Source organism: Hyperolius riggenbachi, chromosome 2 (assembly GCF_040937935.1).
Source record: "Hyperolius riggenbachi isolate aHypRig1 chromosome 2, aHypRig1.pri, whole genome shotgun sequence".
Lineage (NCBI taxonomy): Eukaryota > Metazoa > Chordata > Amphibia > Anura > Hyperoliidae > Hyperolius > Hyperolius riggenbachi.
Genome location: NC_090647.1, coordinates 473,454,890 through 473,471,024, shown reverse-complemented (window position 1 = coordinate 473,471,024; position 16,135 = coordinate 473,454,890). Strand labels below are relative to the sequence as shown.

General features: G+C 45.6%; 1 protein-coding gene across 1 annotated transcript in view; it reads right to left on the bottom strand.

Moving 5' to 3' along the window:
• Positions 1–16,135, bottom strand: part of CLUH (clustered mitochondria homolog) — a 116,917-nt gene that overhangs the window by 11,567 nt on the left and 89,215 nt on the right. Inside the window, exons 23-24 of the mRNA XM_068270236.1 lie at positions 7,976–8,069; positions 7,624–7,758 (exon numbers count right to left, since the gene is read on the bottom strand). Of these exons, the coding sequence (XP_068126337.1) occupies positions 7,624–7,758; positions 7,976–8,069 (229 nt within the window). The remainder of the gene's footprint in view (positions 1–7,623; positions 7,759–7,975; positions 8,070–16,135) is intronic.

The window sequence follows — 16,135 nt, the reverse complement described above, 5'->3', positions numbered from 1 at the left end:
GATGAAGAACACCTCAGGATCTTTACTTACCGGGGGCTTCCTTCATCCCCCTGTAGTCTGTCTGGTTTGGCAGCTCCTTGTAGTCTGTCTGGCCTTGGATTTTGTCTGGTCTCCTTTGTTGCACGGCTGTAAGCCCATGCACAATCCTTGCCATGCACACCTTCTGTACCCACTGCCATGGCCGGGAGCAATCTGAGCAAGCACAATTACAGTCTTTGTGAACTGCACAAAGTGCTCCCAGCCACACAAACGCCATCGGGGTGAGCACAACCGGGACTGCGCAGTGGCCAGTCAGAGACTTTTTCAGGTCAGACTGCAGAAGAATGGAGAGGACCGGATGGAACCCGAGGGACGAGAAAGACTGCAGGGGGCTGGAGGAAGCTACAGGCAAGTACTGTATAAATGTGTTCATCTCAGGTTCACTTTAAGCATCTAGTAGTGGTAAAAGTTGACAGCATGCAGGTAAGTGCAAGGCAACAGAGGGCTGTGGAGTTGATACAAAGATCTTCCGACTCAGATTCCTCATTTTATGAAACCACCGACTCCAACTTCTCAAAATGGCTCTGACTGCTTAGTCCAGGGGTCCCCAAAATATTGTAGAAGTCTTTGTGCACCAGACAGTGAAACATACCCAGGTGACAACCTGCAGTCCAATTGGACAACCGTGTCACCTGATGTGGAATTTGATTGGAAACCAGCAAATTACGGCTTTCTGGCTTCATTCTATATGCAGATTACCAATATTTAAAGATGTAGCTGACCGCATCTGTAATACATTTTGTGTGTGTGTGTGTGTGGGGGGGGGGGGGGGGGGTAAAAAAGCCTTAGGGGGCCACATTCGGCCCGCGGGCCTTAGTTTGAGGACCACTGGCTTAGTCTAATACTTACCAGGGCTGTGGATTTTGTACAAAAATCACCCGACTCCGACTCTTCAGTTTATGAAATCACTGACTCCCAACTCCGGGTACCCCAAATTGCTCCGACTCCTCGACTCCGACTCCACAGCTCTGGGTATGGGATAGTGCTGTTTGCACACAACATCTCACTGCACTGCCTGGCTAAATAACCCTACTTCCAATCTGATGTAAACTACAATCAGCAAGTCCCATCCCATGATCAGAGATGCACAGGGAGGGTACAGACTTCAGGTGACCAGCTGGTATTTTTAATCACATGGAGGGTTTTGAAGCATTTTACGGTATGAAATTTTACAATTAAAGATTGTTTAACCACTTGAGGACCACAGTCTTTCTACCCCTTAAGGACCGGCCACTTTTTTTCCATTCAGACCACTGCAGCTTTCACGGTTTATTGCTCGCTCATACAACCTACCACCTAAATGAATTTTGGCTCCTTTTCTTGTCACTAATAAAGCTTTCTTTTGGTGCTATTTGATTGCTCCTGCGATTTTTACTTTTTATTATATTCATCAAAAAAGACATGAATTTTGGCAAAAAAATGATTTTTTTAACTTTGTGCTGACAATTTTCAAATAAAGTAAAATTTCTGTATACATGCAGCGCGAAAAATGTGGACAAACATGTTTTTGATTTAAAAAAAAAACCATTCAGTGTATATTTATTGGTTTGGGTAAAAGTTATAGCGTTTACAAACTATGGTGCAAAAAGTGAATTTTGCCATTTTCAAGCATCTATGACTTTTCTGACCCCCTGTCATGTTTCATGAGGGGCTAGAATTCCAGGATAGTATAAATACCCCCCAAATGACCCCATTTTGGAAAGAAGACATCCCAAAGTATTCACTGAGAGGCATAGTGAGTTCATAGAAGATATTATTTTTTGTCACAAGTAAGCGGAAAATGACACTTTGTGACAAAAAAAAAGAAAAAAAAAAGAATCCATTTCTTCTAACTTGCGACAAAAAAAAAATGAAATCTGCCACGGACTCACCATGCCCCTCTCTGAATACCTTGAAGTGTCTACTTTCCAAAATGGGGTCATTTGTGGGGTGTGTTTACTGTCCTCGCATTTTGGGGGGTGCTAATTTGTAAGCACCCCTGTAAAGCCTAAAGGTGCTCATTGGACTTTGGGCCCCTTAGCGCAGTTAGGCTGCAAAAAAGTGCCACACATGTGGTATTGCCGTACTCAAGAGAAGTAGTAGAATGTGTTTTGGGGTGTATTTTTACACATACCCATGCTGGGTGGGAGAAATATCTCTGTAAATGACAATTTTTTCATTTTTTTTACACACAATTGTCCATTTACAGAGTTATTTCTCCCACCCAGCATGGGTATGTGTAAAAATACACCCCAAAACACATTGTACTACTTCTCCCGAGTACGGCGATACCACATGTGTGGCACTTTTTTGCACCCTAACTGCGCTAAAGGGCCCAAAGTCCAATGAGTACCTTTAGGATTTCACAAGTCATTTTGCGGAATTTGATTTCCAGACTACTCTTCACGGTTTAGGGCCCCTAAAATGCCAGGGCAGTATAGGAACCCCACAAATGACCCCATTTTAGAAAGAAGACACCCCAAGGTATTCCGTTAGGAGTATGGTGAGTTGATAGAAGATTTTATTTTTTGTCAAAAGTTAGCGGAAAATTGATTTTTATTGTTTTTTTCACAGAGTGTCATTTTCCACTAACTTGTGACAAAAAATAAAATCTATGAACTCACCATACTCCTAACGGAATACCTTGAGGTGTCTTCTTTCTAAAATGGGGTCATTTGTGGGGTTCCTATACTGCCCTGGCATTTTAGGGACCCTAAACCGTGAGGAGTAGTCTGGAAATCAAATTCCGCAAAATGACCTGTGAAATCCTAAAGGTACTCATTGGACTTTGGGCCCTTTAGCGCAGTTAGGGTGCAAAAAAGTGCCACACATGTGGTATCGCCGTACTCGGGAGAAGTAGTACAATGTGTTTTGGGGTGTATTTTTACACATACCCATGCTGGGTGGGAGAAATACCTCTGTAAATGGACAATTGTGTGTAAAAAAATCAAAAGATTGTCATTTACAGAGGTATTTCTCCCACCCAGCATGGGTATGTGTAAAAATACACCCCAAAACACATTGTACTACTTCTCCCGAGTATGGCAATACCACATGTGTGGCACTTTTTTGCACCCTAACTGCGCTAAAGGGCCCAAAGTCCAATGAGTACCTTTAGGATTTCACAGGTCATTTTGCGAAATTTGATTTCCAGACTACTCCTCACGGTTTAGGGCCCCTAAAATGCCAGTTCAGTATAGGAACCCCACAAATGACCCCATTTTAGAAAGAAGACACCCCAAGGTATTCCGTTAGGAGTATGGTGAGTTCATAGAAGATTTTATTTTTTGTCACAAGTTAGTGGAAAATGACACTTTGTGAAAAAAACAATAAAAATCAATTTTCCGCTAACTTTTGACAAAAAATAAAATCTTCTATGAACTCACCATACTCCTAACGGAATACCTTTGGGTGTCTTCTTTCTAGAATGGGGTCATTTGTGAGGTTACTATACTGCCCTGGCATTTTAGGGGCCCTAAACCGTGAGGAGTAGTCTTGAAACCAAATGTCGCAAAATGACCTGTGAAATCCTAAAGGTACTCATTGGACTTTGGGCCCCTTAGCGTACTTAGGGTGTAAAAAAGTGCCACACATGTGGTACCGCCGTACTCAGGAGAAGTAGTATAATGTGTTTTGGGGTGTACTTTTACACATACCCATGCTAAGTGGGAGAAATATCTCTGTAAATGACAATAGTTTGATTTGTTTTACACACAATTGACCATTTACATAGAAATTTCTCCCACCCAGCATGGGTATGTGTAAAAATACACCCCAAAACACATTATACTACTTTTCCTGAGTACGGCGGTACCACATGTGTGACACTTTTTTGCAGCCTAGGTGCGCTAAGGGGCCCAACTTCCTATTCACGGGTCATTTTGAGGCATTTGTTTTCTAGACTACTCCTCGCGGTTTAGGGCCCCTAAAATGCCAGGGCAGTATAGGAACCCCACAAGTGACACCATTTTAGAAAGAAGACACCCCAAGGTATTCCGTTAGGTGTATGGCGAGTTCATAGAAGATTTTATTTTTTGTCACAAGTTAGTGAAAAATGACACTTTGTGAAAAAAACCCAATAAAAATCAATTTCCGCTAACTTTTGACAAAAAATAAAATCTTCTATGAACTCGTCATACACCTAACAGAATACCTTGGGGTGTCTTTTTTTCTAAAATGGGGTCACTTGTGGGGTTCCTATACCGCCCTGGCATTTTACGGGCCCAAAACCGTGAGTAGTCTGGAAACCAAATGTCTCAAAATGACTGTTCAGGGGTATAAGCATCTGCAAATTTTGATGACAGGTGGTCTATGAGGGGGCGAATTTTGTGGAACCGGTCATAAGCAGGGTGGCCTTTTAGATGACAGGTTGTATTGGGCCTGATCTGATGGATAGGAGTGCTAGGGGGGTGACAGGAGGTGATTGATGGGTGTCTCAGGGGGTGGTTAGAGGGGAAAATAGATGCAATCAATGCACTGGGGAGGTGATCGGAAGGGGGTCTGAGGGGGATCTGAGGGTTTGGCCGAGTGATCAGGAGCCCACACGGGGCAAATTAGGGCCTGATCTGATGGGTAGGTGTGCTAGGGGGTGACAGGAGGTGATTGATGGGTGTCTCAAGGTGCGATTAGAGGGGGGAATAGATGCAAGCAATGCACTGGCGAGGTGATCAGGGCTGGGGTCTGAGGGCATTTTGAGGGTGTGGGCGGGTGATTGAGTGCCCTAGGGGCAGATAGGGGTCTAATCTGATAGGTAGCAGTGACAGGGGGTGATTGATGGGTAATTAGTGGGTGTTTAGGGTAGAGAACAGATGTGAACACTGCACTTGGGAGGTGATCGGACGTCGGATCTGCGGGCGATCTATTGGTGTGGGTGGGTGATCAGATTGCCCGCAAGGGGCAGGTTAGGGGCTGATTGATGGGTGGCAGTGACAGCGGGTGATTGATGGGTGGCAGTGACAGGGGGTGATTGATGGGTGATTGATAGGTGATTGACAGGTGATCAGTGGGTTATTACAGGGAAGGACAGATGTAAACAATGCCCTGGCGAATTGATAAGGGGGGGTCTGAGGGCAATCTGAGCGTGTAGGCGGGTGATTGGGTGCCCGCAAGGGGCAGATTAGGGTCTGATCTGATGGGTAACAGTGACAGGTGGTGATAGGGGGTGATTGATGGGTAATTAGTGGGTGTTTAGAGGAGAGAATAGATGGAAACACTGCGCTTGGGTGGTGATCTGATGTCGGATCTGCGGGCGATCTATTGGTGTGGGTGGGTGATCAGTTTGCCCGCAAGGGGCAGGTTAGGGGCTGATTGTTGGGTGGCAGTGACAGGGGGTGATTGATGGGTGATAGGTGATTGGCAGGTGATTGACAGGTGATCAGTGGGTTATTACAGGGAAGGACAGATGTAAACAATGCCCTGGCGAATTGATAAGGGGGGGTCTGAGGGCAATCTGAGCGTGTAGGCGGGTGATTGGGTGCCCGCAAGGGGCAGATTAGGGTCTGATCTGATGGGTAACAGTGACAGGTGGTGATAGGGGGTGATTGATGGGTAATTAGTGGGTGTTTAGAGGAGAGAATAGATGGAAACACTGCGCTTGGGTGGTGATCTGATGTCGGATCTGCGGGCGATCTATTGGTGTGGGTGGGTGATCAGTTTGCCCGCAAGGGGCAGGTTAGGGGCTGATTGATGGGTGGCAGTGACAGGGGGTGATTGATGGGTGATTGACAGGTGATCAGTGGGTTATTACAGGGAAGGACAGATGTAAATAATGCCCTGGCGAATTGATAAGGGGGGGTCTGAGGGCAATCTGAGTGTGTAGGCGGGTGATTGGGTGCCCGCAAGGGGCAGATTAGGGTCTGATCTGATGGGTAACAGTGACAGGTGGTGATAGGGGGTGATTGATGGGTAATTAGTGAGTGTTTAGAGGAGAGAATAGATGGAAACACTGCGCTTGGGTGGTGATCTGATGTCGGATCTGCGGGCGATCTATTGGTGTGGGTGGGTGATCAGTTTGCCCGCAAGGGGCAGGTTAGGGGCTGATTGTTGGGTGGCAGTGACAGGGGGTGATTGATGGGTGATAGGTGATTGGCAGGTGATTGACAGGTGATCAGTGGGTTATTACAGGGAAGGACAGATGTAATTAATGCACTGGTGAATTGATAAGGGGGGGGGGGGGGGGTCTGAGGGCAATCTGAGCGTGTGGGCGGGTGATTGGGTGCCCGCAAGGGGTAGCTTAGGGTCTGATCTGATAGGTAACAGTGACAGGTGGTGATAGGGGGTGATTGATGGGTAATTAGTGGGTGTTTAGAGAAGATAACAGATGTAAACAATACATTTGGGAGGTAATCTGACGGCGGGTTTGCGGGCGATCTAATGGTGTGGGTGGGTGATCAGATTGCCCGCAAGGGGCAGGTTAGGGGCTGATTGATGGGTGGCAGTGACAGGGGGTGACAGGGGGTGATTGATGGGTGATAGGTGATTGGCAGGTGATTGACAGGTGATCAGTGGGTTATTACAGGGAAGAACAGATGTAATTAATGCACTGGCGAATTGATAAGGGGGGGTCAGAGGGCAATCTGAGCGTGTTGGCGGGTGATTGGGTGCCCGCAAGGGGCAGATTAGGGTCTGATCTGATAGGTAAAAGTGACAGGTGGTGATAGGGGGTGATTGATGGGTGATTGATGGGTAATTAGTGGGTGTTTAGAGGAGAGAATAGATGTAAACAATGGATTTGGGAGGTGATCTGATGTCGGATCTGCGGGCGATCTATTGGTGTGGGTGGGTGATCAGATTGCCCGCAAGGGGCAGGTTAGGGGCTGATTGTTGGGTGGCAGTGACAGGGGGTGATTGATGGGTGATTGATGGGTGATTGACAGGTTATCAGGGAAGATAGATGCATACAGTACACAGGGGGGGGGGTCTGGGGGGGGGTCTGGGGAGAATCTGAGGGGTGGGGGGGTGATCAGGAGGGGGCAGGGGGCAGGGGGGGGATAAAAAAAAAAATAGCGTTGACAGATAGTGACAGGGAGTGATTGATGGGTTATTAGGGGGGTGATTGGGTGCAAACAGGGGTCTGGGGGGTGGGCAGGGGGGGGTCTGAGGGGTGCTGTGGGCGATCAGTGGGCGGGGGGGGGGGCAGATCAGTGTGTTTGGGTGCAGACTAGGGTGGCTGCAGCCTGCCCTGGTGGTCCCTCGGACACTGGGACCACCAGGGCAGGAGGCAGCCTGTATAATACACTTTGTATACATTACAACGTGTATTATACACTTTGTAGCGGCGATCGCGGGGTTAACATCCCGCCGGCGCTTCCGTATTGCCGGCAGGATGTTACGGCGGGTGGGCGGAGCCAGTTGCCGGGGGAAGCGCGCGTCATCAATGACGCGATCGCTCCCCCGGCATGCCTAAAGGACGCGCCGCCTGAAGGCGTATTGCGGTCCTTTAGGCGTCCACTTTGCCGCCGCCCATGGGCTGTGGGCGGTCGGCAAGTGGTTAATCTCTTTGTAGGCTACAGTCAAAATGAAAGAAACGAAACAAATCTGGGAGTACCCTGTTTTCTATAATCAGCAAGTCTTTCTCCACAAGCCACGGGCACACAGCTCACCCACCTTGAGAGGCATAATGTTGGCACTGGATCCGTTCTTGTATATCTCATTCATTGTGCGCTGCAGAGCTACAGCCTGCTGGGTCAGGTACTTCAAGTACTCTGAGCTTTCTTTGGTCTTCTCATGCTGCTCCCCCAGCTGGTGGAAATGCAGAATACACATGATTACATATACATACACATGACTCAGCTAAAGACACAGTTTCCTATTCACTGACTACAGCTGTCTCCTATTAAAGTGGGTGATACATATCTCAAGCTCTCCACACGTTACTGCGCTAACCCAATCCCACCCTCCCCAGCCCCCCCCCCCCCCCCCCCAGTAAGGACCTAGAAGTTTGCTGTGAGTGGCTGACCTGGTTCTTGTATATTGTGTATCCTTCCTTCTCATGCTGTAAGGCAGATCGGAATTCTCCTTTAGTTTCGTACACCCGCGCTACAAGATGGTGGCTGCAAGAATAATACAGAAGTCATGTTATACACAGATGAAGCTAAACAATTTATAACATGAAGTACTGTATATTCTGAAAAATTGTCCTTTTACTTAGATTTAAGGTTAAATATATTGTAAATCACATCCTTTTCTACAAACAATTTGTGGTAAAATCACCCTGCCTATTGAACTTGTTTCCACTAGACAAAGACAAGACAAATAACATTTATCGCTTTTCTCCTTGAAATCTCAAAGTGCTTGAGCTGCAGCCACCAGGGACGCACTTAGTAGGCAGTAGCAGCGTTAGGGAGTTTTGCCCAAGGACTCCTCACTTAATAGGCGTTGGCTTACTGAAGAGGAAGAGCCGAGATATGAACCCAGGTCTCTTGTGTCAGAGGCAGAGCCCTTAACCATTACACTATCCAGCCACACTAGGGGTGATGCTGTGCGATTGTGATTTCCCTCACACAAATCCAGAAATTGCATCTTATTGAAATCATTAGGCCCCTTCCAAATTTAAGTGTGGGAAAAAAATAACTGCTTCAGAATTTTGGACAATGCATCCGAATTCACACAGCCGTCCGATTCAGGTGCATATAATCGCGCTGCACAAGTGTCAGCATCCTTTGGAAACGGCCGCTCGTCTCTAGTGGAAACCCGCCTTCAATGTGTAACACATGTGCAAATATACTTTTATACTGTTATTCTTAACACGTGTACAATGGCATGCCTGACCTCAGCACCACAGGAAGGAGCTGCACATATATCACACCCTGACGAGTCCTACACAAACCCATATTATTCATGAGTAAACACAAACTATCCATTTATCACTCAGAGTATGTATATGAGGGCAACACTAAATACAAAATGGCAAAAAGAGAACTTGTTTCTACCAGTTTGGACCAACAGAGGGCAAAGTAATATGCATTTATACCCTGGCCCACCAAGTCCCAGAAGTACTGCTGCAAATGTTGGTGCTAAAAAGCCACAACGATAAAAGAGGAAGCTCTCCTATAAGGGGACAGGAAATTTGGGCACCCCATAGACGCCCATGTTAATATCGCCAATCAAAGGAAATTTTGGTGACCAATAAATGGCGGTTAAGTTTAGGCATTGGTGTGAGGTTAGTAATTGGTGGGGGGGGGGGGGGGGGGGGGGATTGGTTAGTGTAAGGCATTGATAGATGTGAGACTAGGGTTAGGTTTAGACAAGACAAGACAAATAACATTTATATCGCGCTTTTCTCCTGGTGGACTCAAATCGCCAGAGCTGCAGCCACTAGGGTGCGCTCTATAGGCAGTAGCAGTGTTAGGGAGACTTGCCCGAGGTCTCCTACTGAATAGGTGCTGGCTTACTGAAAAGGCAGAGCCGAGATTCAAACCCTGGTCTCACCATCCAGCCACACAGGTTTAGCTATAGTAAAATTTACTGATATTCAAGACGACACAGAACGTAGGCAACTGGCAGTGGTATTCCTGTTCTCATCCTCCTCCCGTTAGCATCCCTTTATATTGTAACCCTCATTCTATATTTCACTTCCATTTTTATTATGCTTCCATTTTTACTTCTTTTTCTATCACTCATAGAGGGGTAATTGTCCCTCCTTACTTGTGTTGTGTTTTTTCAAGATTTGTATAATTATTGGCTATATAATTACAATTGGACTCACTTTTTGTATTGTATCATGTGTAGTCCTATGGGTTTTCATAGGTTATCGATTTGAGGTTTTGAGAACTTATTATCCAATATCTAAATATTTATCATATTATTCTTCATACCCCGCTTCTTCACTGTTGCCGATTTTAATTGTTTTTATGTATAAAGTTTGTTCTCAAAGAATGTTATATTGACTATTTTAATTGGTTTGGTGCTGCTTTACTGGGCGCTTTCCTCCTTTGTTCCCTTGTTTAGTCTTTTTGCCCATTTAGCACATTCCTTTCAATTGGTTCCCTGCTACTCATTAGGAACCGCTCTTATTATTATTCAAGTTTAAGGTGCTTGTCCATTGGTTTTGTTTAAGACACAGAACGTTCTCACCTGGCAGACTCAAAGCGCTCTGAATGCAGCCACTAGGGTGCACTCAGTAGGGAGTAGCAGTTTTAGGGAGTCTTGCCCAAGGATTCCTTGCTGAAAGGTACTGGTAACTTGCAAAAAACGTATTAACCATTTATACCGCGTGGGCTTCAGGTCCGCAGCGGCAGCTGATAGAGCCGCAGGGATGTGCTATGTGGGGGGGGATTGCAGGCGAACATGCAGGCAGATGCCCGCGATCGCGCTGCTGCTAGCAGGGGGGGGTGGGGGGGGGGGGGGATTGGCTGCAGGGGACAAAAGTCGAGCATAAACACTGTTTTTGTTCAAAACCAGTGTTTATTCTTACATAGAGCTGCCGCGCTATCTCCCGACACTGGTTTCCACCGCCTGATCATTGAATTTATGAATGGGAACAATGTTCCCATTCATAATCTCCCTACCGGCACTGTGATCGCAGTGTCACTTCCTTAGTTACAATGTGACAACCCATAGGTTAATAGGATTTTTGCTCAGTGGGGCCATCTTGTGGCCAAATAGTAAATTACACCTACTGACTTTGGGGGGGAAAAATATATCTATGACGACAATAGGGCATATAATTATTAAATAATGGGCTAAAAACTAGCGATGGATGTAAAACTGAAAAAATGCACCTTTATTTCCAAATAAATTATTGTCACCGTACATTGTACTAGTGATATACCTTTAACGTTGCAATAACTGGGACAAATGGCCAAATAAAATGTGTGGATTTTAATTAATTATTTTAAAACTATAATGGCTGAAAACTGAAAAATAATGAATTGTTTCCATTTTTTTCTTATTATTCCCATCATAATGCATTTAGAATAAAATAATTCTTAGCATAATGTAACACCCAAAGAAAGCCTAACTGGTGGCAGAAAAAACAAGGCATATATCATTTTGTTGTGATAAGTAGTGATAAAGTTATTGGGGAATGAATCGGAGAAGCGCTGACAGGTGAAAATTCTTCTCGTCCATAAGGTGAAAAATACCCGCGGGCTGAAATGGTTAAAGAGGATCTTTACTGAATATATCGTATTGAATAAAACTGCTTATTTTTTACAATACTAAATATATGATTTAGTTGATATTGGCCCACTGTAAAAAAAAGTTCTAACTGTGATTTAAATTGTGAAATTTACCACAGTTGGCAACATCTTTACTTCTGGCAAGATGTATCACTGTGGAATCTGTTTACTGTGTGTTCCATCACTGGGAATATATACCAATATACAGCACTATAGATATATATTTTTTTTATTCTGAAACCAGGATAATTAACATAAAATTGAGTACCCCGAATAATTGAACTGCGTTCTACTGTATGTTACTAGGGTTGCTCTTTAAAACCTTGTACACAAAACCATTTCTCCTGGTAGACCTTCAGATTTCTCACCTTAGCGCCACTTTGAGAGACTTGGCTCCATGATACTTGGAGTTAATGGTGAGTGCGTTCTCCAGGAATCGGAGGGCCAGGTCATACTCCATTACTCCATGCAGCACAAGGCCAATGTTGCTCTGTAGAGACATAGGACATGAATCATGGGAAATGATTAGTATTAAGATTACAAACCATAAAGATAACATGAACACAGATAGAACCCTAGCTTGGCTTTATCTAGTTGCCATATAAATAAGCATTAATTCAAAAATTGGCTTTCACTCCAGGGGTGCAAGTACAAATTAACCACCATAGCGTTACAATTATTGCAGCCATGCAAGTGCCTTTTTTTTTAAGGTTATTTTTTTAGTGTAGCTAGCACTAGGCTAGCTACACTCTCCCCCCAAAATCCCCTGGCACTGTGTCCCCACCCTCCGCCAGTGATATTTACCTGGCCGAGATCTCCGCCATAGCTTCAGACGTTGCTATGGCGGCGATCGGACATGACGTCATTGACGTCTTTCGCAGTTCCGATCGCCGCCATAGCAACCCCTGGAGGCTATGGAGAGGCTATGGGGGGGGGGGGGGGGAGGTAAGCAAAAACAGAGGCGATCGGGGGGATCAGAACGGGCCGGCGGCGATCGGAGGAGTGATGCAGGTAGCCAAGCGCTACCACCACCCCCTCCGAAAATTTGGTGCAAAAAGACCCTCCAGGGGCTGAGCAATCCACCGCGGCTGAGCTCGTCATTACTGCCAAGGTGGTTAAGCCCCCCCTCCGGCAAAACTTTGATGGGCCCCCTTAATGTCCATAACCCTTCCTTTGCCTCACAGCCTGGAGGCCCATCTTACATGGCTCATAAAACAAGAGTGGCCATCAGGGTATTCAAACCCACACCCAAAAATACCTGATCTGGACTATCGGAGAAAGGGAAAGTTAGTAGTTGACCCCCCCCCCCCCCTCCACCACCACACACACACACACACACACACACACACACACACACACACACACACACACACACACACACCTCTGGGCGCCCCTAGTTACGCCTCTGCTTCACTAGCTTTATCACAGGAATTACAAACATACTAATAGGTTGATAATGTCAAGCAGGGAAATACGTATGATCACCGTGGTAATACTTACATCTAAAAGTGCCATTTCTGGGTGTCCTTCTCCAAACACAACCAGCATTAGGTATCGAGCCCGGTACAGCAAATTCAATGCACTGGAGAGCTGGCTATTTGCGAAGCAGTACAGTGCTAGGTGCATCTATATGGAGACACAGGCAAAGGCGTCAGAGGATCTCCCAGGATACCAGCCAGGCAGCGCAGAGCGACAGGGAAGACAGATACTTACATATTCCTGGATAGTGCTGGGGTGCTCAATGCTCAGAATTCTCTCACTCATCAGAACAGCTTTCTGCTGGTTACTTAAGGCCTTAAAAAAAAAAAATACATAAAGCACTACTTTAGTATCTTTTATGGATGTTTTGCGGATGTGGATGATGGGTGAATTGAATCCTTTGTAGTGTTGAGGTCCTGTGCTTGCCACTAAATACAAATGCATGTGATGAATATCATCTTAACACATCTGCACGGGGTCTGTCCAGGTGTTTTTGCTTTCTCCCACAATGCAAAGTACACAGTATAATCTTGTTATAGTAAACCCTTGTATAGTCAACATTCGGGTATAGTAAACTAAATGTCCAGATCCTGGCCAAGCACAATTATAAGTAATTGGTATAGTAAACCCGATATAATAGAACTTCTCTTAAAGTAAACCTTTTTTTGGCCCTTGAGGTATTATGTATCTGGCTATAGTGGAAAGTGGGCAGGCAGTTGGGAGACCCATGAGCCGCGACCGGTGGGCGGGATGGCAGTTACTTCCTGCTCGCTATCTGCACAGTACTCTGGGTCTGCATGGATTACCTCAAAAGCATCAGCCAGTGCTTTCTGTGTAAGCAGCTGCCTGATAACTGAGGGAATCAGGCAGCCCTGCATAACCAAGTCATCTGTGACTTGCTTGTGCACGGCTGCAATGCTACAGTATCCTCTAGGCTGCACAGAAATGTGGGCAAAGGAGCACACTATCAGTACAGTATCTGCATTAGCTGTTGAGACCTATGCTTCCTGTGCAAGCTGTTACATACAAACCCCATCATATTGAGCACTGTGCATTTTGATCTAGCCTAGACACTGTCTTGCTGAAGCATTAAAAAGAAGAAAATGACTCCCAATTATTGTTAGAATTAAGATACAGTTAGTACACTTTATGCACTTGAATATGACAATTTCTGATAAACTTCTGCTATAATAAACCACTTTTCCTGGCCCCTTGGAGCTTACTATAAAAGCATTATACTGTATCAATAGATTAACTGCCACTCGCTACAGACAGGCAATGCTCTTCTAATACTCAGTAGATTAAAAAAAATCCAATGTATACATTTTTTTTTCATATGATCAGGTAGAGAGGTGACAGGGAAAACTGGGAAATGGTTCACAAACTTAAACCAGCAAATTCATGTAATTTACCTCAGTATAGTCGCCCATGATATAGTTGAGTCGGGCAAGCAGACGCAGGCAGGCACAGATCTCCACGTGCATGGCACCATACACGTTATTAAATAAGTTTAAGGCTTCATTGATTAATTCACACCCTTCTTTCAAAAACCCTGCAAATCATAAAAAATAGCAATAAGATACGGTACACACAATACAGGTTTCCATAGATATGGGGGAAGGACGGATAGGAATAGGTTTAAGGTCAAACCTGCGAGTATAGGGAGCTACAATGTACAGTATGTACAGCGCCTCACGCTACTACAGTGCTTATGTAAGAGTAATGACGTGGTGGCTACAGGCCAAGAGGATGATATACAGATAACTATCAGAAAGCTGGCAGGCAGGGTTTCCTGGCATTACTGTTTGGTGTGCTGACATAATCTATATGGCTGAAGTCATCACATGTTCTGCACCAACACGCTTGCCAGACTACACAAATTAACTATGTGCAGAATCCTCAGCTATGATGAGGGCGGCAGAAAGTCAATTCTATTGGGTGTTTCCTTACAGAGTCGCACCTTGACTGAGACACCCAGAGATCCTGACAGGCAGACTCACCCTGTTGTACTTTAGCTTGTCCGCTCTGGAAGAAATGAAAAGCATCGGAAGCTTTGGGATTGACATGTTTCACCACAGGGAAAATATTCAATATGTCCTCCTCCGTAAAGGTGGGCTTGTGTCTGCTATCAAAGTTGTACTCTTTGAGCAAAACCTACAAGCGTGAGAAAGCAAGACGCAGACATTAAAACATACTCAAATTACACCTGAAGTTAAAAAAAAAAAAAAAAATACATATACAGTTAGATAAGTTACCCCAGTAATGGGAAGGCTTCCTGGATCCTCCCACAGCTCACCATTCCAGGCCAGGGTCCTTCTAAAACAAGGATCTTGAACTCCAGTCCTTAAAGGCCAATGTGCTCACACATTTTGGGCTCAATGCAAATGAATTAACGGGACTGAATCAAGAAAGGTGTGGTTCAAGTAGAATACTTTTTTTCAGTCCATCCTAAACGCATGGATATGGCCCTTGAGGACTGGAGTTCGACACCTGTGCTCTATTTGACAATAGCTTGTTGAATAGGTTTATTTTGGCTGTGCTCCCCGACCAAAGACTAATGCATCTGGACTAGGCACGTGGAAGGGCGGTCCATGCCTGCACAGTAGAACGAAGCGGTTGACCATAGAGAAATACTGACTCCATGTTGCCTGGGTATGCCAGCTCTGCAATGAGGAAGCAGACAGCAGCAGTACTTGAGGGGCGGGGACATGGTCTTACATGGCAACAAGAAGCAGCAATGGGCGTGTTCACTATTGGACAAGATTGCAGATAAAACTTGAACAGGTACAGAGTTGATATGGAGTAAACATTATTATAGATTTATGTATCGCCAGCATATCCCAATTACCTGATCTACTGCTAATGGAAGTGTCTATGCCTAGCAAAGCAAGTCTGAAGCCAGTATCACAACTGCATAGCAAGATGTCTCACTTCAAAGAGATGCACATACAGTATGCCTTACATGCAAATGTAATGCAAAAAACATGAAGCTTGAAAGCGGACCTCCTGATGATATTGATTGGCCCAACTCCAAGGTGCATGCAGTTAGCATTAAATTTAAAGGAATACTGTAGGGGGGGGGGGGGGGGGGGGAGGGGTCGGGGGGGAAATGAGTTTAACTTACCCAGGGCTTCCAATGGTCCCCCGCAGACATCCTGTGCCCACACAGCCTCTCACTGATGCTCTGGCCCTGCCTCCGGTTCACTTCTGGAATTTCAGACTTTAAAGTCTGAAAACCACTGCGCCTGGATTGCCGTGTCCTCGCTCCTCTTCATGTCACCAGGAGCGTACTGCGCAGGCCCAGTATGGTCTGTGCCTGTGCAGTACACTCCTGGTGACATCAGCGGGAGCGAGGACACGGCAATCCAGGCACAGTGGTTTTCAGACTTTAAAGTCTGAAATTCCAGAAGTGAACCGGAGGCGGGGCCGGAGCATTGGTGAGTGGCTGCGAGAGCACAGGATGCCTGCGGGGGACCATTAGAAGCCCCGGGTAACTTCAACTCATTTTCCCCCGACCT